Below are 24887 nucleotides of genomic sequence, written 5' to 3' on the forward strand. Positions count from 1 at the left end.
GATTCTCAACCACTACGCCAACATGGAAGCCCCCATCATTATTTCTTCACCTACCAATGACACTCATCAGATAACCAAATGAAAAGATTCCATAATGACTTTATATACTTTTTTTTTTTGGCCACGCCATGCGGCATGTGGGATCTTAGGTCCCCAACCGGGAATCCCTTGCAGTGGAAGTGCAGAGTCTTAACCACTGGACCACCAGGGAAGTCCCTACATACCTCTTATTGCAGCCATTTTGTTTGGATCCAGGGGTTGGCGGCCTTGGGAATTGACAGCTACAGAGCTGGAAATCATGATTTCCTTGGAGAACAAAATACGAACCAAGTAGCAGGCTGCGTGCTTAAGTGTGGCCTCCTTCTGTGCAGTCATCAAATGAATATCAAGCATTCTGACATTTCTTCTTGGATCACCAAGATATCCTTTAAAAATACAGAGAAAAATTAAAATCCTTGCTTTTTCATGCAAGGCTACCATGAAAGTGCCCAAGAAAATTAATTGATTTCTAATTCACAAATTTCTACTTGGGTGAATTTTTTTCTATACTTATCTCTTCTTTTCCTTAAATGAGTCTCTTTGATGCCATCTGCACAACTGTTAGCATTTTTTCATCTTTGCTAGTCTTGAATTTGCTGTACTTGAACTAATCGGTTCATTGTCTTGAATAAATTTAATTCTGAGGCCACAAGTGAATACGTAACCATGTTGCTCTGAGACCCCATTGCTCCCTTTTACATTCTAAAAGTACACTCAGGGGGGACTTCCCTGTGTCGCAGTGCAGGGGGCCTGGGTTCGATCCCTGGTCAGGGAATATATCCCACATGCATGCCACAACTAAGAGTTCACATGCCACAACTAAGGAGCCCACGAGCAGCAACTAAGGAGCCTGCCTACCTCAACTAAGACCCGGCACAACCAAATAAATAAATAAATATTAAAAAAATATATATATATATATATATAAGTACATTCAGAGCTATATTACTGAGTGAGTATATGTTCCCTGAAGACAATTTAGAAAATATGGGTGTATATAATTTTTAAAATTTTTCAATATTTAGCATTTATAGAGTATCTACTATATGTCAAGCACTGTGCTAAATATTTTACATCTATAAGCTCAGTTTCATTATCCTAACAACTTATTCTCACTTATCAGATGAGGAAACTGAGGCCCAGAGAAGGTAACTTATTTGAACAAGATCACACTGCTAGTTATACAGCCAGTTTTAAAAGCTAAGTCTATCTGTTTATATGCCAAGTGCCTTGAACCATTAATCTTCTTCTAATGTTTTCTATTCTTTTTTCTATATCTTTTTATAAAACACAAAATTGAAACCAAACCTTATATATAGTTTGAATCCTGCTTTTTCAGTTATCATTATATTTTGCACATTTCTCCATTTTCTTTTTTTTTTTCCAAATCTGCATCCCTATCATCATGACTTTCCTGACAGGTGACATTTATGTTGCACTTATGTTCTGGGCATTGTGTTAAGAGCTTTAAATGAATTATCCCATTTGATCCTCACAATTCTATAAACTAGGTACTATAACTTTTACCACTTCACAGAGGAAGAAACTAATATTTAGGTCAGACAAGTGGCTGAAGGTCACATGGTTAGTAAAACATAGAACCAGGATTTAAACACAGGCAGTCTGACTCAGTAGCCGATGCTTTTAAGCATTATGCTTACTGCCTCACATACCATGGTATACCAGGAGTCATTTAACTAATTCCCTATGGTTGCTTATTTGGCTGTTTCCAATTTTTCATGAGTCTATATAAAACAATTTTTGTACCATAATTTTAATACAAATCTTTTTTATTATACCTTTGGATAGAAGTGGGATTACTGAGTCAACTAGAATAAATATTTTATGGATTTTTAAACAAATTACCCTCCAGAAAGTTTTCACCAAATTATACTTCTAACAACAGCATACCACAGTGCCCATTTTACACAAAGAGCAAAATTTTTAAAGTTTCTTCTAGTTTCGGTATTAAAATTATTTAAAGGAAAAGGGTCTCCTCTAGGATGTGATCAGCAAACCAGACTCCACAGCCCAATCCCACCACCAATTCTTGTAAATAAAGTTGCACTGGGGCTTCTCAGTTCTGAATCTTGAATGTGATGGAGGATGTCATGAAATTATATAAAACTGAACACACATACACACACATGCGTATTTGGATGGCTTAGAGATGAAGGCAGGGAAGGAATGACAAGAAGGAGGTGGGTGTGGTTATAAAAAGCCAAAAGAGGGTTCCTGGAAGTGACAGAACAGTTCTGTATCATGACTGTAGTGGTGAATACCTGAACCTAAACACGTCATAAAAGTGCAGAGAACTACATACACACACACACAGACACACACACAAATGAATACAAGTAAAGCTGGGGACATCTGAATAGATCTGTGGATCATATCAATGTCAAAATCCTAGTTGTGATATTTTACTATATTTTTGCAGAATACTACTGTTGGGAGGTATTGGGTAAAGGGTACACAGGATCTCTGTATTTTTTCTTGCAACTACATGTGATTCTGAAATATCTCAAAATGAAAAGTTTAATGTTGAAAAAGCAGTCACTAAGAATTAATATTAAGAATGCTGATGGATCTAGGTTAGAGTGTATCATAATAGGGATCATCTCAAACTCACCAAAACCAGGAGTGAGGAAGGAATTTTCTGCATCAGTATCTTCGTCCCTCTCATTTTCCTGTACCGTTGGATAATTCATTGCCTCACAACCCATTTGTGTGCCGGATTCTGTTTGAACAACATTTTGATAAATAAAACATTTTCAAGTGCTGAAAGACAAGAAATCTCAACAGTAATTTTTATTTCAGGCAAAACTATCCTTCAGGAATGAAGGAAAAATAAAGACATCCGCAGACAAAGGAAAACTAAAAAAAAACTGTTACTGACTGACTTAACCCTTAAAAACTGGCTAAAGGAAACTCATCTGACCAAAAGGATATAATGAAGGAAGGAAGCTTGGAGCATGAGGAAGGAAGAAAGAACAAAATCCAGAGGGACTTCCCTGGCGGTCCAGTGGTTAAGACTCAGCGCTTCCACTGCAGGGGGCATGGATTTCATCCCTGGTCAGGGAACTAACATCCTACATGCTGCGTGGTGCAGCCAAAAGAATTTTTTTAATCATAAGAATAATAAAAAGAAAGAGCAGAAATACACATGCAAAGAAACTACATCATTCATACATTGCTGGTGGGAATGTAAAATGGTACAGCTACACTGGAAAACAGTTTGCCAGTATTTTACAAAACTCAACTTACTATTACCATAGGACCCAGCTACTGTGCTCTTGGGTGTTAGCCCAGAGAAATGAAAACTGATGTTCATACAGAAACCTATCCATGAGCGTTCATAGTAGCTTTACTCCAAATAGCCAAAAACGGGAAACAACCCAGACATCCTTCAACTGGTGAACAGACAGACAAGCCATGGTACACCCATACCGTGGAGTAGTACTCAAAAATAGAAAAGGACTGATATACACAGCAACCGAGATGAGTCTCCAGGGAATTACGGTGAGTGAAAAAAGGCAATCCCAAAAGGTTACATACTATGTGAGTCTATGTAAAACTCTTGAAATGACAAAATTATAAAGAAGGAAAACAGATTAGTAGTTGCTGAGGGCAGGGACAGGCATGGTAGGGGTAGGAGCATGAGAGGACAAAGGTGGGTGTGGTTTTAAAGGGCAAAAGGGAGAATCCTTGTGGTGATGGAAATGTTCTGAATCTTCACTGTGATGGAGGATGTCATGAAATTATATAAAACTGAATACACATACACACACACACACACACAAACATAAACACACACAAATACAAATAAAACTGAACACATCTCAATAAAAATCTGCGGATTTTATCAATGTCTATATCCTGGTTGTGATATTGTACTATAGTTTTGCAAGGTGTTATCTTTGGGGGAAACCGGGTAAAGTATACACACGATCTCTCTGCATTATTTTTTACAACTGCATGCCCAGCTAAAATTTTCTTAAAGTAAACCTTTTAATTTTTAATTAGGAAAAGCTACCACTAGCTCATATTAAGGGTGTTAATAAACCTAGTTTAAATCGTGCTACTTGTAATATGTATCGTTACAAACTCACCAAAATTGGGAGGGATGAAGAAATATGAAGTATCTTACCACTGTCATCTTCCAAGAAAGCTGGGTAATTCATCTGAGTGTTATCTTCCAGGCTGCTTTCTGCTTCTGCCAATATTTCTGTAAGGAAAACGTTTTTCAAATGCTGTGAGAAAAGACTCCCACCCTCATACCTATAGCTGATGAAACTATCCTCCCGTAATGAAGCAAAAATAGATACTGACAGACAAAGGAAAACCAAAAGTATTTCTCACTAACTGACTTATACTTAAAAAATAGCTACAAGAAGACCTTCTAGCAGAAAATCTATAATAGAATTCTGGAGCATTAAGAAGGAGAAAGAACAATGGAAAGAACAGAAATATGGATGCGGAGAAACTAGATCACTCATACATTGCTGGCTGGAAGGGAAAATGGTACAGCTACACTGGAAAGCAGTTTGACCATTTCTTATAAAACTAAGGATGCAGTTACCATAGGACCCAGAAATTGCAGTCTTGGGCATTCATCCAGAGAAGTGAAAACTTGTGTGAAAGAGTGAAATGAAGCAAAATTTGAAACTATGAATGAATATTCATATCACCTTTACCCCTAACAGTCAAAAACAGGAAACGCAGAGGTTTTCAACAGATGAACAGAAAAATAAACCCTGGTACATCCACACCATGAAATACTACTCAGCAATAAAAAAGAAGGAACCACTGATACAACAGTGTGAATGAATCTCCAGGGAATTACACTGAGGGAGGAAGCCAATCTCAAACACCACATGATTCCATGTATATAACAACGCTGAAGGGACAAATAATAGATCTGGAGAAGAGATTCATAGTTATCATGCAACAGGGCAGAGGGTAGGAGTAGCGGGCAAATGTCAATTGGAAGGGGACGGGTGTGGTTATAAAAGAGCAACATGAGAGATCGTGGTGGTGATGGGACTGTTTCAGGGCTTGCCTGTGGTAGAAGGTACGTGAACCTGCACATATGATAAAACTGTACAGAACTAAATACACACACATATTAATGCAAGTGAAACTGGGGACAGCTCAAAAATACCTGTGGATGGTATCATGTCACTATCTTGGTTGTGATAATTTTCTATCATTCTGCAAGTTGATACCACTTTACAGTTGTAAATACCATTGGGGAAAAGTGGGCAAAGAGAACACAGGATCCTTCTGTACTATTTATTATAACTGCATGTGCAGCTAAATTTTTCTGAAAATAAAAACTTTAATTAGGAAGAGCTACCACTATCTTACACTAAGGAGAGCGATGACTCTAGATTAAATATGCTATATGTCAAAGTATCATTTCAAACTCACCAAAACTGGGAGGAATTCAGTGACATAATGAGGAAATATCTTGGCTACTGTTGTTTTCCAATAAAAGTGGATAATTTGTTGTCTCAGGGCTCTTTTCTAGGTAGTTTGAGCTTTTAACAACATTTCTAAAAATAAAACACTTTCAACTACTAAAAGATAAGAATTCTCAACCATGAATTCTATTTTGCCTTACTCTTTTTGGCCGCACCACACGGCATGCAGGATCTTAGTACCCAGAGCAGGGATCGGACCCGTGCCCCCTGCAGCGTTAGCACGGAGTCTTAACCACAGGACCGCCACAGAAGTCCCTGAACCATGAATTCTATATCGGGCAAAACAATCCTTCAAGAATGCAGCAGTTTGGGGACTTCCCTGGTGGCGCACTGATTAGGAATCCGCCTGCCAATGCAGGGGACACGGGTACGAGCCCTGCTCTGGGAAGATGCCACATGCCACGGAGCAACTAAGCCCGTGCGCCACAACTACTGAGCCTGCACTCTAGAGCCCGCGAGACACAACTACTGAGCCCTCGTGCCACAACTACTGAAGCCCAGGCACCTAGAGCCCATGCTCCGCAACAAGAAAGGCCACCACAAGGAGAAGCCCGCGCACCGCAAGTAGAGAAAGCCCGCGCGCAGGCAAAAGTAAATAAATAAATTTTTTTTTTTTAAAAAAAGTATAATAGGGAATACTACAATCCACTTTACCCTCATAAATTTGATAACTTAGAAGAATTGGACCAATTAATATTAAAATAAATAAATAATTTTTAAAAAATAAAAAGAATGAAGCCGATTTGCAAAAACATGGATGAATCTGGAGGGCATTCTGCTAAGTGAAATAAGCCAGATAGAAAAAGGCAAATACTGCATGGTGTCACTTATATGTGGAATCTTTAAAAAAATGTCAAACTCAGAAACAGTGGAATGGTGGCTGCCAGGGACTAGGAGGTGGGGGAAATAGCAAGAGGCTGGGAAAAGGGTGCAAACTTTCAGTTGTAAGTTGAATAAGGTCTGAGGATCTAATGTATAACATGTGACTATAGTTGATAATACTACACTGTATAATTTGCGTATAGAGTAGAACTTAAGTGTTCTCACCACAAAAAAAATACAAAGCTAAATGTGGGGGGGAGGGGCAAGATGGCGGAAGAGTAAGACGCGGAGATCACCTTCCTTCCCACAGATACATGAGAAATACATCTACACGTGGAACTGCTCCTACAGAACACCCACTGAACGCTGGCAGAAGACGTTAGACCTCCCAAAAGGCAAGAAAATCCCCACGTACTTGGGTAGGGCAAAAGAAAAAAGAAATAACAGAGACAAAAGAATAGGGATGGGACCTGCACCAGTGGGAGGGAGCTGTGAAGGAGGAAAGGTTTCCACACACTAGGAAGCCCCTTCGTGGGCAGAGACTGCGGGTGGCAGAGGGGGGAAGCTTCAGAGCCACGGAGGAGAGCGCAGCCACAGTGGTGCGGAGGGCAAAGCGGAGAGATTCCCGCACAGAGGAGCGGTGCCAACCAGCACTCACCAGCCCGAGAGGCTTGTCTGCTCAGCCGCCGGGGCGGGCGGGGGCTGGGAGCTGAGGCTCGGGCTTCGGTGCTAGCCGGGAGGGAGTCCGGGAAAAAGTCTGCAGCTGCCGAAGAGGCAAGAGACTTTTTCTTGCCTCTTTGTTTCGCTGCGCGCAAGGAGAGGGGATTCAGAGCGCCGCCTAAACGAACTCCAGAGACGGGCACAAGCCGCGGCTATCAGCGCGGACCCCAGAGACGGGCGCGAGCCGCGGTTATCAGCGCGGACCCCAGAGACGGGCATGAGACGCTAAGGCTGCTGCTGCCGCCACCAAAAAGCCTGTGGGCGAGCACAGGTCACTCTCCACACCGCCCCTCCCGAGAGCCAGTGCAGCCCGCCACGGCCAGGCTCCCGTGATCCGGGGACAACTTCCCTGGGAGAACGCACCGCGCGTCTCACGCTGCTGCAACGTCACGCCGGCTTCTGCCGCCGCAGGCTCGCCCCGCCTCCTCCGTACCGCTCCCTCCCCCCGGCCTGACTGAGCCAGAGCCCCCGAAGCAGCTGCTCCTTTAACCCCGTTCTGTCTGGGCGGGGAACAGACGCCCTCAGGCGACCTACATGCAGAGGCGGGTCCAAATCCAAAGCTGAACCCCGGGAGCTGTACGAACAAAGAAGAGAAAGGGAAATCTCTCCCAGCAGCCTCAGAAGAAGCGGATTAAAGCTCCACAAACAACTTGATGTGCCTGCACCTGTTGAATACCTGAATAGACAACGAATCATCCCAAATTTAGGAGGTGGACTTTGGGAGCAGGATATATTAACTTTTCCCCTTTTCCTTTTTTTGTGAGTGTATATGTGTATGCTTCTGGGTGAGATTTTGTCTGTATAGCTTTGCTCTCACCGTTAGTCCTAGGGTTAGGTCCGTCCGTTTTTTTTTTTTTTACTTAAAAAAATTTTTTTTCCCTAATAAATGTTTTCTTAATAATTTTTTCCTTATTTTCTATTTTTAAAAAATTTTAAAAAATTTTTTAATAAGTTTTTTCATATTTTTTATTTTAAAAAATTAAAAATTTTTTTCTTAATAAATTTTTTTCTTAATAATTTTTTCTTATTTTTTATTATAAAAAATTAATAAATCTATTTTTAAAAATTAAAAAAATTTTTTTCTTAATAAATTTATTCTTAATAATTTTTTCTTATTTTTTATTATAATAGCTTTATTTTATTTTATTTTATCCTCTTTCTTTCTTTCTTTCCATTTTTTCTCCCTTTTATTCTGAGCCGTGTGGATGAAAGGCTCTTGGTGCTCCAGCCAGGCCTCAGGGCTGAGCCTCTGAGGTGGGAGAGCCAACTTCAGGACACTGGTCCACAAGAGACCTCCCAGCTCCACGTAATACCAAACGGCGAAAATCTCTCAGAGATCCCCATCTCAACATCAAGACCCAGCTTCACTCAACGACCAGAAAGCTACAGTGCTGGACACCCTATGCCAAACAACTAGCAAGACAGGAACACAGCCCCATCCATTAACAGAGAGGCTGCCTAAAAGCATAATAAGGCCACAGACACCCCAAAACACACCACCAGACGTGGACGTGCCCACCAGAAAGACAAGATCCAGCCTCATCCACCAGAACACAGTTCCCTCCACCAGGAAACCTACACAACCCACTGAACCAACCTTAGCCACTGGGGACAGATACCAAAAACAACGGGAACTACGAACCTGCAGCCTGTGAAAAGGAGACCCCAAACACAGTAAGATAAGCAAAATGAGAAGACAGAAAAACACACAGCAGATGAAGGAGCAGGGTCAAAACACACCAGACCTAACAAATGAAGAGGAAATAGGTAGTCTACCTGAAAAAGAATTCAGAATAATGATAGTAAGGATGATCCAAAATCTTGGAAATAGAATAGACAAAATGCAAGAAACATTTAACAAGGACGTAGAAGAACTAAAGAGGAACCAAGCAACGATGAAAAGCACAATAAATGAAATTAAAAATACTCTAGATGGGATCAATAGCAGAATAACTGAGGCAGAAGAACGGATAAGTGACCTGGAAGATAAAATGGTGGAAATAACTACTGCAGAGCAGAATAAAGAAAAAAGAATGAAAAGAACTGAGGACAGTCTCAGAGACCTCTGGGACAACATTAAACGCACCAACATTCGAATTATAGGGGTCCCAGAAGAAGAAGAGAAAAAGAAAGGGACTGAGAAAATATTTGAAGAGATTATAGTTGAAAACTTCCCTAATATGGGAAAGGAAATAGTTAATCAAGTCCTGGAAGCACAGAGAGTCCCATACAGGATAAATCCAAGGAGAAACACACCAAGACACATATTAATCAAACTATCAAAAATTAAACATAAAGAAAACATATTAAAAGCAGCAAGGGAAAAACAACAAATAACACACAAGGGAATCCCCATAAGGTTAACAGCTGATCTTTCAGCAGAAACTCTGCAAGCCAGAAGGGAGTGGCAGGATATACTTAAAGTGATGAAGGAGAAAAACCTACAACCAAGGTTACTCTACCCAGCAAGGGTCTCATTCAGATTTGATGGAGAAATTAAAACCTTTACAGACAAGCAAAAGCTGAGAGAGTTCAGCACCACCAAACCAGCTTTACAACAAATGCTAAAGGAACTTCTCTAGGCAAGAAACACAAGAGAAGGAAAACACCTACAATAACAAACCCAAAACATTGAAGAAAATGGGAATAGGAACATACATATCGATAATTACCTTAAATGTAAATGGATTAAATGCTCCCACCAAAAGACACAGACTGGCTGAATGGATACAAAAACAAGACCCATATATATGCTGTCTACAAGAGACCCACTTCAGACCTAGAGACACATACAGACTGAAAGTGAGGGGATGGAAAAAGATATTCCATGCAAATGGAAATCAAAAGAAAGCTGGAGTCGCAATTCTCATATCAGAAAAAATAGACTTTAAAATAAAGACTATTACAAGAGACAAAGAAGGACACTATATAATGATCAAGGGATCGATCCAAGAGGAAGGTATAACAATTGTAAATATTTATGCACCCAACATAGGAGCACCTCAATACATAAGGCAAATGCTAACAGCCATAAAAGGGGAAATCGACAGTAACACAATCATAGTAGGGGACTTTAACACCCCACTTTCACCAATGGACAGATCATCCAAAATGAAAATAAATAAGGAAACACAAGCTTTAAATGATACATTAAACAAGATGGACTTAATTGATATTTATAGGACATTCCACCCAAAAACAACAGAATACACATTTTTCTCAAGTGCTCATGGAACATTCCCCAGGATAGATCATATCTTGGGTCACAAATCAAGCCTAGGTAAAGATAAAAAAATTGAAATCGTATCAAGTATCTTTTCCGACCACAAGGCTATGAGACTAGATATCAATTACAGGAAAAGATCTGTAAAAAATACAAACACATGGAGGCTACACAATACACTACTTAATAACGAAGTGATCACTGAAGAAATCAAAGGGGAAATCAAAAAATACCTAGAAACAAATGACAATGGAGACACGACGATCCAAAACCTATGGGATGCAGCAAAAGCAGTTCTAAGAGGGAAGTTGATAGCAATACAAGCCTACATCAAGAAACAGGAAACATCTCGAATAAACAACCTAACCTTGCACCTAAAGCAATTAGAGAAAGAACAAAAAAACCCCAAAGCTAGCAGAAGGAAAGAAATCATAAAGATCACATCAGAAATAAATGAAAAAGAAATGAAGGAAACAATAGCAAAAATCAATGAAACTAAAAGCTGGTTCTTTGAGAAGATAAACAAAATTGATAAACCATTAGCCAGACTCATCAAGAGAAAAAGGGAGAAGACTCAAATTAATAGAATTAGAAATGAAAAAGGAGAAGTAACCACTGACACTGCAGAAATACAAACGATCATGAGAGATTACTACAAGCAACTCTATGCCAATAAAATGGACAACCTGGAAGAAATGGACAGATTCGTAGAAATGCACAACCTGCCGAGACTGAACCAGGAAGAAATAGAAAATATGAACAGACCAATCACAAGCACTGAAATTGAAACTGTGATTAAAAATCTTCCAACACACAAAAGCCCAGGACCAGATGGCTTCACAGGCGAATTCTATCAAACATTTAGAGAAGAGCTAACACCTATCCTTCTCAAACTCTTCCAAAATATTGCAGAGGGAGGAACACTCCCCAACTCATTCTACGAGGCCACCATCACCCTGATACCAAAACCAGACAAAGATGTCACAAAGAAAGAAAACTACAGGCCAATATCACTGATGAACATAGATGCAAAAATCCTCAACAAAATACTAGCAAACAGAATCCAACAGCACATTAAAAGGATTATACACCATGATCAAGTGGGGTTTATTCCAGGAATGCAAGGATTCTTCAATATACGCAAATCAATCAACATGATACATCATATTAACAAATTGAAGGAGAAAAACCATATGATCATCTCAATAGATGCAGAGAAAGCTTTCGACAAAATTCAACACCCATTTATGATAAAAGCCCTGCAGAAAGTAGGCATAGAGGGAACTTTCCTCAACATAATAAAGGCCATATATGACAAACCCACAGCCAACATTGTCCTCAATGGTGAAAAACTGAAACCATTTCCACTAAGATCAGGAACAAGACAAGGTTGCCCACTCTCACCACTATTATTCAACATAGTTTTGGAAGTGTTAGCCACAGCAATCAGAGAAGAAAAAGAAATAAAAGGAATCCAAATCGGAAAAGAAGAAGTAAAGCTGTCACTGTTTGCAGATGACATGATACTATACATAGAGAATCCTAAAGATGCTACCAGAAAACTACTAGAGCTAATCAATGAATTTGGTAAAGTAGCAGGATACAAAATTAATGCACAGAAATCTCTTGCATTCCTATATGCTAATGATGAAAAATCTGAAAGTGAAATTAAGAAAACACTCCCATTTACCACTGCAACAAAAAGAATAAAATATCTAGGAATAAACCTACCTAAGGAGACAAAAGACCTGTATGCAGAAAATTATAGGACACTGATGAAAGAAATTAAAGATGATACAAATAGATGGAGAGATATACCATGTTCTTGGATTGGAAGAATCAACATTGTGAAAATGACTCTGCTACCCAAAGCAATCTACAGATTCAATGCAATCCCTATCAAACTACCACTGCCATTTTTCACAGAACTAGAACAAAAAATTTCACAATTTGTATGGAAACACAAAAGACCCCGAATAGCCAAAGCAATCTTGAGAACGAAAAATGGAGCTGGAGGAATCAGGCTCCCTGACTTCAGACTATATTACAAAGCTACAGTAATCAAGACAGTTTGGTACTGGCACAAAAACAGAAATATAGATCAATGGAAAAGGATAGAAAGCCCAGAGATAAGCCCACGCACATATGGTCACCGTATCTTTGATAAAGGAGGCAAGCATATACAGTGGAGAAAAGACAGCCTCTTCAATAAGTGGTGCTGGGAAAATTGGACAGGTACATGTAAAAGTATGAAATTAGAACACTCCCTGACACCATACACAAAAATAAACTCAAAATGGATTAAAGACCTAAGTGTAAGGCCAGACACTATCAAACTCTTAGAGGAAAACATAGGCAGAACACTCTATGACATAAATCACAGCAAGATCCTTTTTGACCCAGCTCCTAGAGAAATGGAAATAAAAACACAAATAAACAAACGGGACCTAATGAAACTTAAAAGCTTTTGCACAGCAAAGGAAACCATAAACAAGACCAAAAGACAACCCTCAGAATGGGAGAAAATATTTGCAAATGAAGCAACTGACAAAGGATTAATCTCCAAGATTTACAAGCAGCTCATGCAGCTCAATAACAAAAAAATGAACAACCCAATACAAAAATGGGCAGAAGACCTAAATAGACATTTCTCCAAAGAAGATATACAGATTGCCAACAGACACATGAAAGAATGCTCAACATCACTAACCATTAGAGAAATGCAAATCAAAACTACAATGAGGTATCATCTCACACCGGTCAGAATGGCCATCATCAAAAAATCTAGAAACAATAAATGCTGGAGAGGGTGTGGAGAAAAGGGAACCCTCTTGCACTGTTGGTGGGAATGTAAATTGATACAGCCACTATGGAGAACAGTATGGAGGTTCCTTAAAAAACTAAAAATAGAACTACCATACGACCCAGCAATCCCACTACTGGGCATATACCCTGAGAAAACCATAATTCAGAAAGAGTCATGTACCAAAATATTCATTGCAGCTCTGTTTACAATAGCCAGGACATGGAAGCAACCTAGGTGTCCATCATCGGATGAATGGATAAAGAAGATGTGGCACATATATACAATGGAATATTACTCAGCCATAAAAAGAAATGAAATGGAGGTATTTGTAATGAGGTGGATGGAGTTAGAGTCTGTCATACAGAGTGAAGTAAGTCAGAAAGAGAAAAAGAAATACAGTATGCTAACACATATATATGGAATCTAAGGGAAAAAAAAAAAAGGTCATGAAGAACCTAGTGGCAAGACGGGAATAAAGACACAGACCTACTAGAGAATGGACTTGAGGATATGGGGAGGGGGAGGGGTGAGATGTGACAGGGTGAGAGAGTGTCATGGACATATATACACTACCAAATGTAAAATAGATAGCTAGTGGGAAGCAGCCGCATAGCACAGGGAGATCAGCTCGGTGCTTTGTGACCACCTAGAGGGGTGGGATAGGGAGGGTGGGAGGGAGGGAGATGCAAGAGGGAAGAGATATGGGAACATATGTATATGTATAACTGATTCACTTTGTTATAAAGCAGAAACTAACACACCATTGTAAAGCAATTATACTTCAATAAAGATGTTTAAAAAAAAAAAAAGCTAAATGTGTGAAAGGATTGAATCTGTTAATTAACTAGATGGCAGGAATCCTTTCACAATGTATATGTACATTAAATCATCACATTGTACACTTTAAATATATTACAATTTTATTTGTCAACTATCCCTCAGTAAAGTTGAAAATAAGAAAAGAACATCCAAACTATTAAAACAAAAACAATGAAGAGGAAATAAAGACATTCTCACATGAAGAAAGCTAAAAGTATTTGTCACTAGCTGAGTTACTCGTGAGAATGGCTAAAGGAAAATCTTCTTCCAGAAAAGAATGATGAAAGAACAAATCTTGGAGCATGAAAAAGGAAGAAAGAACAATGAAAGCAACAGAAATATGGATATGGAGAAACTGGATCACTCATACATTGCTGGCAGGAAAGTAAAATGGTACAGCCACTCTGGAAAACTGTTTGGCAGTTTCTTACAAAACTAAACATGCAATTACCATACAACCAAGCATTTGCACTCTTGGGCATTTATCTAAGAGAAATCAAAACTTATGTTTACACAAAAACCTGAACAGGAACGGTCATAGCAATTTTACTTGTAATACCAAAAAGTGGAAAAAAAAAACCAGATGTTCTTCAACTATGAATCAAAACACAAACTGTGGCACATCCACACCACGGAACAGTACTCAGCAATAAAGAAGAAGGAACTACTGATATAATTCAGATGAATCTCCAGGGAATCATGCTGAGGTGGGTGTGGTTACAAAAGGGCAAATGAGGCATCCTTATCGTGATGAAAATGTTTCGTATCTTGACTGGATGGTGGATAGCAAACCTACTCATGTGATAAAATCAAATAGAACTAAACACATATACACACAAATCAATACAATTAAACTGGGGAAATCTCAATAAGATCTATAGATTTTATCAGTGTCAATATCCTGGTTGTGACATTGTTACAGTTTTGCAAGATGTTATTGTTGGGAGAAATGGGTAAAGTATAAACAGGATCACTCTGTACTAATTTCTTAAAACCACATGAGTATCTTAAATTACCACAAAGTTGAAAGTTTAGTTAAAAAAGAGCTATCACTGGCTTACATTAAGGATGTTGATGGATCTAGAATAAACAGTGCTACCTGAGATATGTTATCATTTCAAACTCACCAAAATTGGGTAGAATGGAGAGAGTTGAAGAGGCAGCATCTGGGCCACTGTCATTTCCCACCAAAGTTGGGTAATACATTGTCTGAGAGCTGTTTTCCACGCTGGTTTCTGCTTTTCCCGGCGTTTCTCCAAGTATAACTTTTTCAAGTGCTGAAAGAAAACAATTCTCAATTGTGAATTCTATACTGGGTGAGACTATCCTTCAGGAACAAATGAGAAATAAAGACATTCTGACACAAAGGAAAAATGATTTTTTAAATTTTCCCTAGCAGATTTGCCCTTAAAAATAGCTAAACGAAAATCTTCAAAAAAGAAAGGATATTATGAAAGAAGGAATCTTGGAGCATCAGGAAAGAAGAAATAACAATGGAAAGATCAGAAATATGGATGGAGAGAAACTGGATCACCCACACATTGCTGCTGGGAATGTAAATGGTACAGCCTCTCTGGAAAACTGTTTGGCAGTTTCTTGTAAAACTAACATGCTATGGTTCCAGAGGAGATGAGAAAGTTTGGAATTAAAAGCACAAGTGTTCAACATATACACACTTCTATATATATAATAGATAACTAATAAGGACCTACTGTAGAGCACAGGGAACTCTTCTCAATACTCTGTAATGACCTATATGGGAAAAGAATCTAAAAAAGAGTGGATATATGTATATGTATAACCAATTCACTTTGCTGTACAGCAGAAGCTAACAAAACATTGTAAATCAACTATACTCCAATAAAAATTTTTAAAAAAAAGAAAAGAAAGAAAGAAACACGCTATTACTATAAGACCTAACAACTGCACTTCTGGCATTCATGACAGAGAAATGAAAATTTATATTTACACAAAAATCAGTACATCAATGTTCACAACACTTGTAGTATCAAAAAACTTAGAAAAAAAAAACAGATGTCCTTCAATGTGTGAATGGTTTTTTTAAAAAAACTGTTGCATATATATACCATGGAAAACTCTTCATTAATAGAAAGGAACTATTAAGAAATGAAAACTGATATTTACATAAAAGTGTGTACAGGAATATTTATAGCTGCTTTACTCCTAATAGCGAAAAACTGAAAAAAAAAACCAGATGCCCTTCAACAGGTGAAGAGTTAAAATGTTGTATATCCATAGCATTGAATACTCTTCAGCAATAATAGTAATAAACTATTGATACATGCCACAAACTGGATGAGTCTCTAGGGAATTAGACTGAGTGAAAAAAACCAATCCCAAAGGTTACACAGTATGTTATTTCACTTATATAACAACCTGAGACAAAACTATAGAAACGGAGAAGATCAATGGTAGCCAGGTGTTAGGGATGGGTCTTGGAGGAAGGGAAGGCTGGTGTGGTTGTAAAAAAGCAATAACAAGGGATCCTTGAGTGATGGTAATGATCTCTACCTTGACTGTGATGGACTCACTCATGTGATAAAATTGCATAGTGCTAAATACACACATGAAAGTGTACACACACACATACACGTAAAACTGGAGGCACCTCAATAACGTCTGTGGGTTGTATCACTGTCAGTATCTGGGTTGTGATACTGTACCATAGTTTAGCAAGGTGTAGTCATTGGGGAAAATAAGTAAAACATAAATAGGATCTCTCTGTATTATTTTTTACAACTGCATGTGAATCTTAAATTATACCAAAAAGTTTTAAAAAGAGCTGCAACTGAAAAAAATGAAACAAAACAGCTGCACCTGGCTTGTATTAAGGATGTGGATGGATCTAGATTAAACAGTGCTACTCATAATATATATCATTTCAAACTCACCAAAATTGGACAGGAGGTAATGAGATGAAGAGTCAGTATCTGGGCCACTGATACTTCCCAGTAAAGCTGGGTAATACGTTGTCTGAGAGCTGTTTTCCAGGCTGGTTTCTGCTGTTCCTGGAACTTCTACAAGTATGTATTTTTCAACTACTGTAAGAAAAGAACTCTCAACCGTGAATTCTACATGAAGTGAAATTATCCTTCAAGTAAAAGGTGAAAAAAACATTCCGAAACAAAGGAAAACTAAAAGAATCTGTCCCTAGCAGTCTTACCCATATGGAAAGGTTAAAGGAAAATCTTCAAACAGAAAGGATACGATGAAAGAAGGAAATCTGGAGCATCAGGAAGAAAGAAAGAGCAATGGGAAGAACGGAAACATGAATGTGAAGAAACTGGACCATTGCTGGTGAGAATGGAAAATGGTACAGCCTCAGGACTTCCCTGGTGGTCCAGCGGTAAAGAATCCACCTTCCAATGCAGGGGACGCAGGTTCAATCCCTGGTCGGGGAACTAAGATCCCACATGCCACGGGGCAACTAAGCCCGCGCGCCACAACTACTGAGCTCAGGCGCCTCAACGAGAGAGCCTGCGTGCCACAAACTACAGAGCCCACGCTCCCTGGAGCCTGCGCGCCACAACTAAAGAGGGGAAAACCCACGCACCACAGCTAGAGAGAAGCCCACGCACTGCAACGAAGAGCCCGCACTGCAACGAAAGATCTCGCGTGCTGCAACTAAGACCCAATGCAGCCAAAAATAAATTAAATAAATAAATAAATAAATAATAAATCTTAAAAAAAAAATAAAGCGAAGGAAAAACCTGAACATGTTTTTAAAAAAACCAAAAAGTAAAAAGAAAAATGGTACGGCCGCTCTACTGGCATTTTCTTATAAAACTAAACATGCTATTACCATAAGACTCAAAAATTGCACCCTTGGCATTCATGACAGAGAAATTAAAACTTACATATATACAAAAACCAATACATGGGTGTTGATAACAGCTTTACTCTTAATACCAAAAACTAAGGGAAAAAAAACTAATGTCCTTCAATGGCTAAATGGTTAAAAACAATTACTGCATACTGAAATCCTGTAAAACTATTCAGCAATAAAAAGGAAGGAGGGACTTCCCTGGTGGCACAGTGGTTAAGAATCCGCCTGCCAATGCAGGGGACCCGGGTTCAAACCCTGGTCCGTGAAGATCCCACATGCCACGGAGCAACTAAGCCCGTGTGCCACAACTACTGAGCCTGTGCTCTAGAGCCCATGAGCCACAACTGCTGAAGCCCACGCACCTAGAGCCTGTGCTCTGAAACAAGAGAAGCCACCACAATGAGAAGCCCGCGCACCGCAACGAAGAGTAGCCCCCGCTCGCCGCAACTAGAGAAAAGCCCACGCGCAGCAGCGAAGACCCAATGCAGCCAAAAATAAATAAATTTTTTAAAAAAAAGGGAAGGAAGTTTTGATACATGCAACAACATGGATGAATCCTCAAGGAATTATGCTGAGTGAAAAAAATCCTCAAAGTTTACATACTGTAAGACTCCCTTTATATAACACTCTTGAAGTGACAAAATTATAGAGACCAGTGTTTGCCAGGGGCTAGGGAACAAGCAGTGGGGAAGGAAAGGGCGACCTGAGAGAGGTGGGTGTGGCTATAAAAGGGCAAGAAGAGGCATCCTTATGGTGATGGAAATGTTTCTGTATCTTGACCGTGTTGGTGGATATCACACCTACTCATGTGATGAAATCAGACAGAAATAAATATAAACACACACAAATTACTACAAGTAAAACTGGGGACATCTCAATAACATCTGTGTATTATATCAATGTCAATACCCCAGTTGTGATATTTTACTAATTTTGCAAGATGTAGTCATTGAGAGAAAAGGGTAAAGTGTAAAAGGGATCTTTTTATATTATTTCTTACAAATATATGTGAATCTAAAATTATTTCAAAATAAAAAGTTTAATTTAAAAAATGGGCTACCGTTAACTTGCATTAAGGATGCTGATACATCTAGATTAAACAGTGCTACTTGTAGTATGCATTATTTGAAACTCACCAAAATTGGGTGGGAGGTTGACAGGTAAAGAAGAACATTGGCCACTGTCATTTCCCAATAAAGTTGGGTAACTCATTGTCTCAGGGTTGTTCTCCGGGCTGGTTTCTGCTCTTTCTGGCATAGCTACAGTAAAAACATTTTTCAAGTGCTTAAGAAAACAACTCTCAGTCATTAATTCTATACATAGTGAAACTATCCTTCATTAATGTATGGGAAATAAATACATTCTCACATGAAGGAAAACTAAAAGAACTTGTCTCTTGCAGACTTACCCTTAAAGGAAGGCTAAAGGAAAATCTTCAAACAGAAAGAATATGATAAAAGAATGGATCTTTGAGCATCAAGAAGAAAGAACAATGGAAAGAGCAGAAATATGGCTCCAGAGAAACTGGATCACTCATACATTGCTGGTAGGAAAGAACAATGGAAAGAGCAGAAATATGGCTCCAGAGAAACTGGATCACTCATACATTGCTGGTAGGAATGCAAAATGGTACACCTACACTGGAAAACACGTAGTTTCTCATAAAACTAAACACACAGTTAACATATAACCAGCAACTGCACTCTTGGGTATTCATGTCAGAGAAATGAAAACTTCTGTTTACACAAAAACCTGTACATGGATATTCATAGCAGCCTTAGTCCTAATAGTGAAAAACTGGAAAACAAAACCCCAAATTCTCTTCAACAGACAAATGGTTAAACTATGACACATCTATACCAAGTAACAGTACTCAGCAATAAAAAGGAAGGAACTAGTGAACAACCTGGTTTAATCTCTAGGGACTTATATTTAGTGAAAAAAGCCAATATCAAAATGTTACATACCATATGCCTACAAATATATAACAATTTTGAAGTGACAAAGTTCTAGAGATGGAGAATAGATCAGTGGTTGCCTGAGTACTGAGGGGATAAGGGAATAGGGAGAGTTAGGGATAGGGGAATAGGGAGGGCAGGGTCACCATAGGGTGATAGGTGGTTATAAAAAAGGCAACACAAGTGATCCTTGTGATGGAAATATTCTGTACCTTGACTATGGTGGTGGACATACAAACCTTATCATATGGTAAAACTGCACAGAACTAAAAGTACACACACGCAAATGAATACAAGTCAAACTGGGAACAGCTGAATAAGATCCATGGATTATATCAACGTCAATATCCTGGTTGTGATATTTTACTATAGTTTTACAGGATGCTACCACTGAGGGAAATTGGGTAAAGGGTATCACTCTGTATTATTTCTTACAACTACATGTGAATCTATAATTATCTCAATATAAAACCTCTAATTAAAAAACAGCTATCACTAGTTTGCATTAAGGATGCTTTTGAATATAGATTACAGGATGCTATTTGTAATGTGTGCCGTTTCAAACTCACCAGTATTGGGAGGGATGCAGAGAAATGGCAAGGCAGTGTCTGGGCCCATGCTGTTATTTCCCATTACAGTTGAGTAGTTCATTGTCTCAGAGGTATCTGCCAGACTGGGTTCTCCTTGTGGCGGAACTGCTATAGGTACTGCTACAGTAGCCTGGGCAGATGAGATAACATTGTTGGTACTTTCGGCACCTTCACTGAGATGGGAGGATAGAACAGGAAGCTCAGGAGACGGGCTGTGTGGTGTGAAACACGGCCTTAATGAGTATGTGGAGACAATTCTGGGCAGTGGTGGACTCTCCCTGAGGACCGGCTGCTGCAGTTCAGGGAGTGCTGCTGACTGAAGAGATGTTCCTACAGGGTTGGTCCCGGCATTGTCTTCCTTCCTTTCCACGGGTAAAGATAGGCTACAATCTCCCTGTCCAGGGTAAAAGCACAGAACGGGTTAAGCTCCTTTCTGTAATTTCTCCATGAAGTATACAATCAAAACTTTTTTGTGTAAATCCAGATGACCTCTAAAATGACACAAATTCAGTATAAATCATCTGTGAGTAAAAATAAGAATTGAAAAGTCAGTAAAAGCATTAATACCTGTTTTCCTTGCAACATCATTTTCTTTTTTTTTTTTTTAATTTATTTATTTTATTTATTTATTTTTGGCTGCATTGGGTCTTCGTTGCTGCACGCGGGCTTTCTCTAGTTGAGGCGAGCGGGGGCTACTGTTCATTGCGGTGCATGGGCTTCTCATTGCGGTGGCTTCTCTTGTGGAGCACGGGCTCTAGATGCGCGGGCTTCAGTAGTTGTGGCTTGCGGGCTCAGTAGTTGTGGCTCGCGGGCTCTAGAGCGCAGGCTCAATAGTTGTGGCGCACGGGCTTAGTTGCTCCACGGCATGTGGGACCTTCCCGGACCAGGGCTCGAACCCGTGTCCCCTGTATTGGCAGGCGGATTCTTAACCACTGCGCCACCAGGGAAGCCCCATCATTTTCCATAGTCAAGTATAAATGCTGAATTTTGATTATATGATTTTTAATCCTCTTCAACCCTACATTTTGATTGCATTTTATACATTATGGTTACAAACATAAAAATATTCAGTATCATGTCTCAAACCTAGACTTCAGCATTCTTCCAAGAGAGGTTATTCTCCAACCTACTGCTAAAGTAAGGATAGATCAGCCTTGCTAATCTCAGAGTTATTAGTTCTCTCTCACTTCTAACTGATCGGTATCTTTAGGAACTAGAGGTTTATGGAAGTAGTAAAAATCTTCTTATAACATGTACACAGTTAGGCAACAATGGTTTCTCCAAAGAATGCTGCATTTGTGAAACGACTCCACAAAGGTGGTTAACTTGCCTATTCGTGTTTTCAATAAGTTCTCGCAAATCCTGTCATAATAAAAAAAAATGTTAGTAGTTCCTATTTTGAAACAAAAGTAACATATAAGAAAATACCATTAAGCCAAAGTCAAAGTTTGAAAGTTTTCAAGCCGTCAGAAATCTCTTGTTTCCCACTTGATGCCTGGCTGTTGGTGACCCAGAGCCGAGCTGGCTGAGATAAGGCGCCCCAACCTCCCACTCAACTACTCCATGTCACACAGGCATTTTAAGAAGCTTGAATACTGGGAAGTAAATGTACCACAATTCCTATAAGCCATCACATTTATGATGGAGTCATTTTACAGCAAGGAAGGTGCTATTTTAGGAAAGAAATTTTCAAATCTGCTAAAAGGCCAAAGAGCCTCTTTCCATATAATGATGGTATAAACTAATAGGCAGTGAGGGGTCCACTCTGGAAAGAACAGTGAGCCAAATACAACAGATGTGACCTTTGGCTTCAGAGTATTTTAAAGTCATGCAATTAACAATTAACCTTACAAAACCTTTGAGTACGCGGCCCCTGTATGCCAATCAAGTATGTGACTGATAAAACCGGAGAATTCTTGAAATACACAGAAATTTCATTTGGGCAAAAATACACTTAAAAGGCCAGAACCATTACATCATTCATTCAAATAAACATTTATTGAAGGCCTACCACCTGTGAGAACTACTTTGCTAGATGCTGGGAATGTGGACATTAAAAAGAAAAAAGAAAGAAAAAGAAAAAGGAAAAAAAACCCAGCTCCTACCCTAAGGAACTCCCATTTTAGCTGGAGAGAGACAAGTGAAGAGACAAGGTCAACAGAGAAAGTGACCAGCAGCCTGGAGCAGTGGATTTCAGTGTGCTCCGTGGGCCAGCAGCATCGACACCATCTACTAGCTTGTTGGAAATGAAAACTCTCCCACCTCAGATCTACTGAACTGGGAACTCTGAGATCGAGGGCAGTGATCTGTGTTTTCACAAGCCCTCTAGGTGATTCTGATGCACGATGAAGCGTGAGACCCACTGGCTCTCAGCCCTGAATAACTAGCACAGGCTCTAGGGGAACACAGTTGGGTTCAAGTTACTTAACTTCTCTGTTGTTCAATTTCCTTATAAATAGAATCGGGATGAAAACCTCTCTCAGTTCTGTTGAGGACAAAACAGCGTGCTACAGTATTAATACCAACATAATAATAATAGTACATGATGACTGGTCTGATAGTGCTCAATCATCTATTAGTATTATTATTGCCACGATACAGATAAGAACAAGAGGCTAAGCGTGCACAGAAGAGCAAGACCTAATCCAGGCTGGAAGTCGTGGCAGGATTTTCGAAGAAGGAGGTATCTGCGTTGAGAATGAAAAGATGAGAAGGTGTTCACTAGGTAGAGATGTACAGAGGAGCATACAGGGCAGAAGGAACAGTATATTCTAAAATACCCAACAAATTAGGAGTATGGGATTAACTGATATAAACTACTATACATAAAACAGATAAACAAGGATTTACTGTAGAGCACAGGGAATTATACCCCAAATCTTATAATAACCTATAATGGAATATAATCAGCAAAAACCCCGAATTACTATGCTCTACACCTGGAACTAACACAATATTATAAATCAGCTATACTTCAATAAAAAAAAATTAAAACAGAAATTAAAAACACCCAAACAGAAAACAGGAAGTCAAATGTTTAGAAAGTGAACATAAATGACGATCAAAGAGCTGGGTTATGATGGGAAGGAGAGAGAGAGGATGACAGCTATAGAGGGATGGGAGGCAAAAAGGAGTGGTTTTTTTAAACCTGTGGGAGAATGACTATGCTGAGAGTGATGGAGACAGAGGCTGAAGACACAAGAGACAGGGGGATGAAGGGAGGTGTCTGAGCACAGGGAAAGAGGGTCAGATGCAGAAACCAGCAGAGGTGTTAGCCTTACAGAGGAAACACTTTTCCCACTCCAGTGGTCAGGAAGGAGGTCGTCAGAGATGGATCCAGGCAAGTGTGAGGGCTGTGGGGAGAGGAATCAGGACTTGGAGGGGATTTCGGCTCCACACCCTCCATTTTCTCCACGAAATAAGAGAACAGGATTGGGGTTGCCTGAGGATCACCAGTCCCCAGTGGAGGTCCTCCCCTCTGCTTCCCAGCCTGGACAGGGCTGGGGTTTTACTAAAGGGGGTGCTGGGCGAGGATTAAAAAAGGACAGATGGAAGTGCTGCACCGTGTGGTCTAGACTGGTAAGGGAAGGCGCTGAAGAAAGGAGGGAGCTAGCACACTAGGAGAAATGGAGAGCATCCCTTAGCTGTGACTTTGGAACCTGGGCATGTCTTAGCGGAGATACTCTATCCCACCACATCTTGCACAATCGCTCAGAAAGTCCTGGCAGAGCAGTGTCAACCCAGTTCATCGTGGATGCTGATGTAAAGCAAGCAGGGGAGAGCACTGCTCAAAAATCAGAACTCCCTACGTCGTCCCTGCATTCCCACTCTCTGTACATCCTTCCCCGGAAGATAAGACACGTTCCCTTTAAGTATTCCACTGCTGTTCTCTATAATGATGAAGACTCCCATAAACATTTTTTACTTTTCAAAGTATGTTCATTGTATTCAAGAAACTTTTTTATATGTTAAGAAACATGTATTTGTTTATAAATGTTCACTGCTTCTAGGGTATGCCGCTCACAGAATCCTTGATAATTACATACTTCTATCAATCTCCACCAACACGTCAATTTTTACAAAATCCCCTCAAAACTATGGAAGATAAACTCTTTAAAAAATGGTGGGCTGCCATTTTGTTTCAACTGAAATATCTTGACATGCATTTAGGCACATACTAAGTTTTATCCAAATCAGCCAACTTCCTTAAAAGAGAATATTGGAGAAATTCAATATCGAACAGTCTAGATGCAAGACACTTAACTACACTTGACCAGTTATGGGCTGTATTTTTTAAGGTACAAAAGCCATATTTTTATTTCAAGTTTTTCACCTAGGGATGTTGTTCTAAGTAGATATTTTTTAAATGTATCACAATGGAGTGATAATCATAGAGAACTTGGCATAGCAAAATTTCTATTAATAGTCCAATGACATTAAATGAGGTAAAGAAACTTTTAGCTCAATATTTTGGAAAACTACATTTAAGAGACAACTTTGATACCTCGCAATAGTGCTGGAGTTCCGAAAGTTGGTTACGATGATTTTCATCATAGAAAACTACAGATGCCTGCTCT

The 24887-nt window shown here is 39.4% G+C and overlaps 1 protein-coding gene across 1 annotated transcript in view; it reads right to left on the reverse strand.

The window, feature by feature from the left end:
• Nucleotides 1–24887, reverse strand: part of BEND2 (BEN domain containing 2) — a 41302-nt gene that overhangs the window by 12029 nt on the left and 4386 nt on the right. The window contains 6 exon segments of the mRNA XM_061178099.1: nt 225–425; nt 5473–5597; nt 15015–15192; nt 16828–16974; nt 18899–19021; nt 20290–20704. Of these exon segments, the coding sequence (XP_061034082.1) occupies nt 225–425; nt 5473–5597; nt 15015–15192; nt 16828–16974; nt 18899–19021; nt 20290–20704 (1189 nt within the window).

Source organism: Eubalaena glacialis, chromosome X (assembly GCF_028564815.1).
Source record: "Eubalaena glacialis isolate mEubGla1 chromosome X, mEubGla1.1.hap2.+ XY, whole genome shotgun sequence".
In the NCBI taxonomy this organism is placed as follows: Eukaryota; Metazoa; Chordata; class Mammalia; order Artiodactyla; family Balaenidae; genus Eubalaena; species Eubalaena glacialis.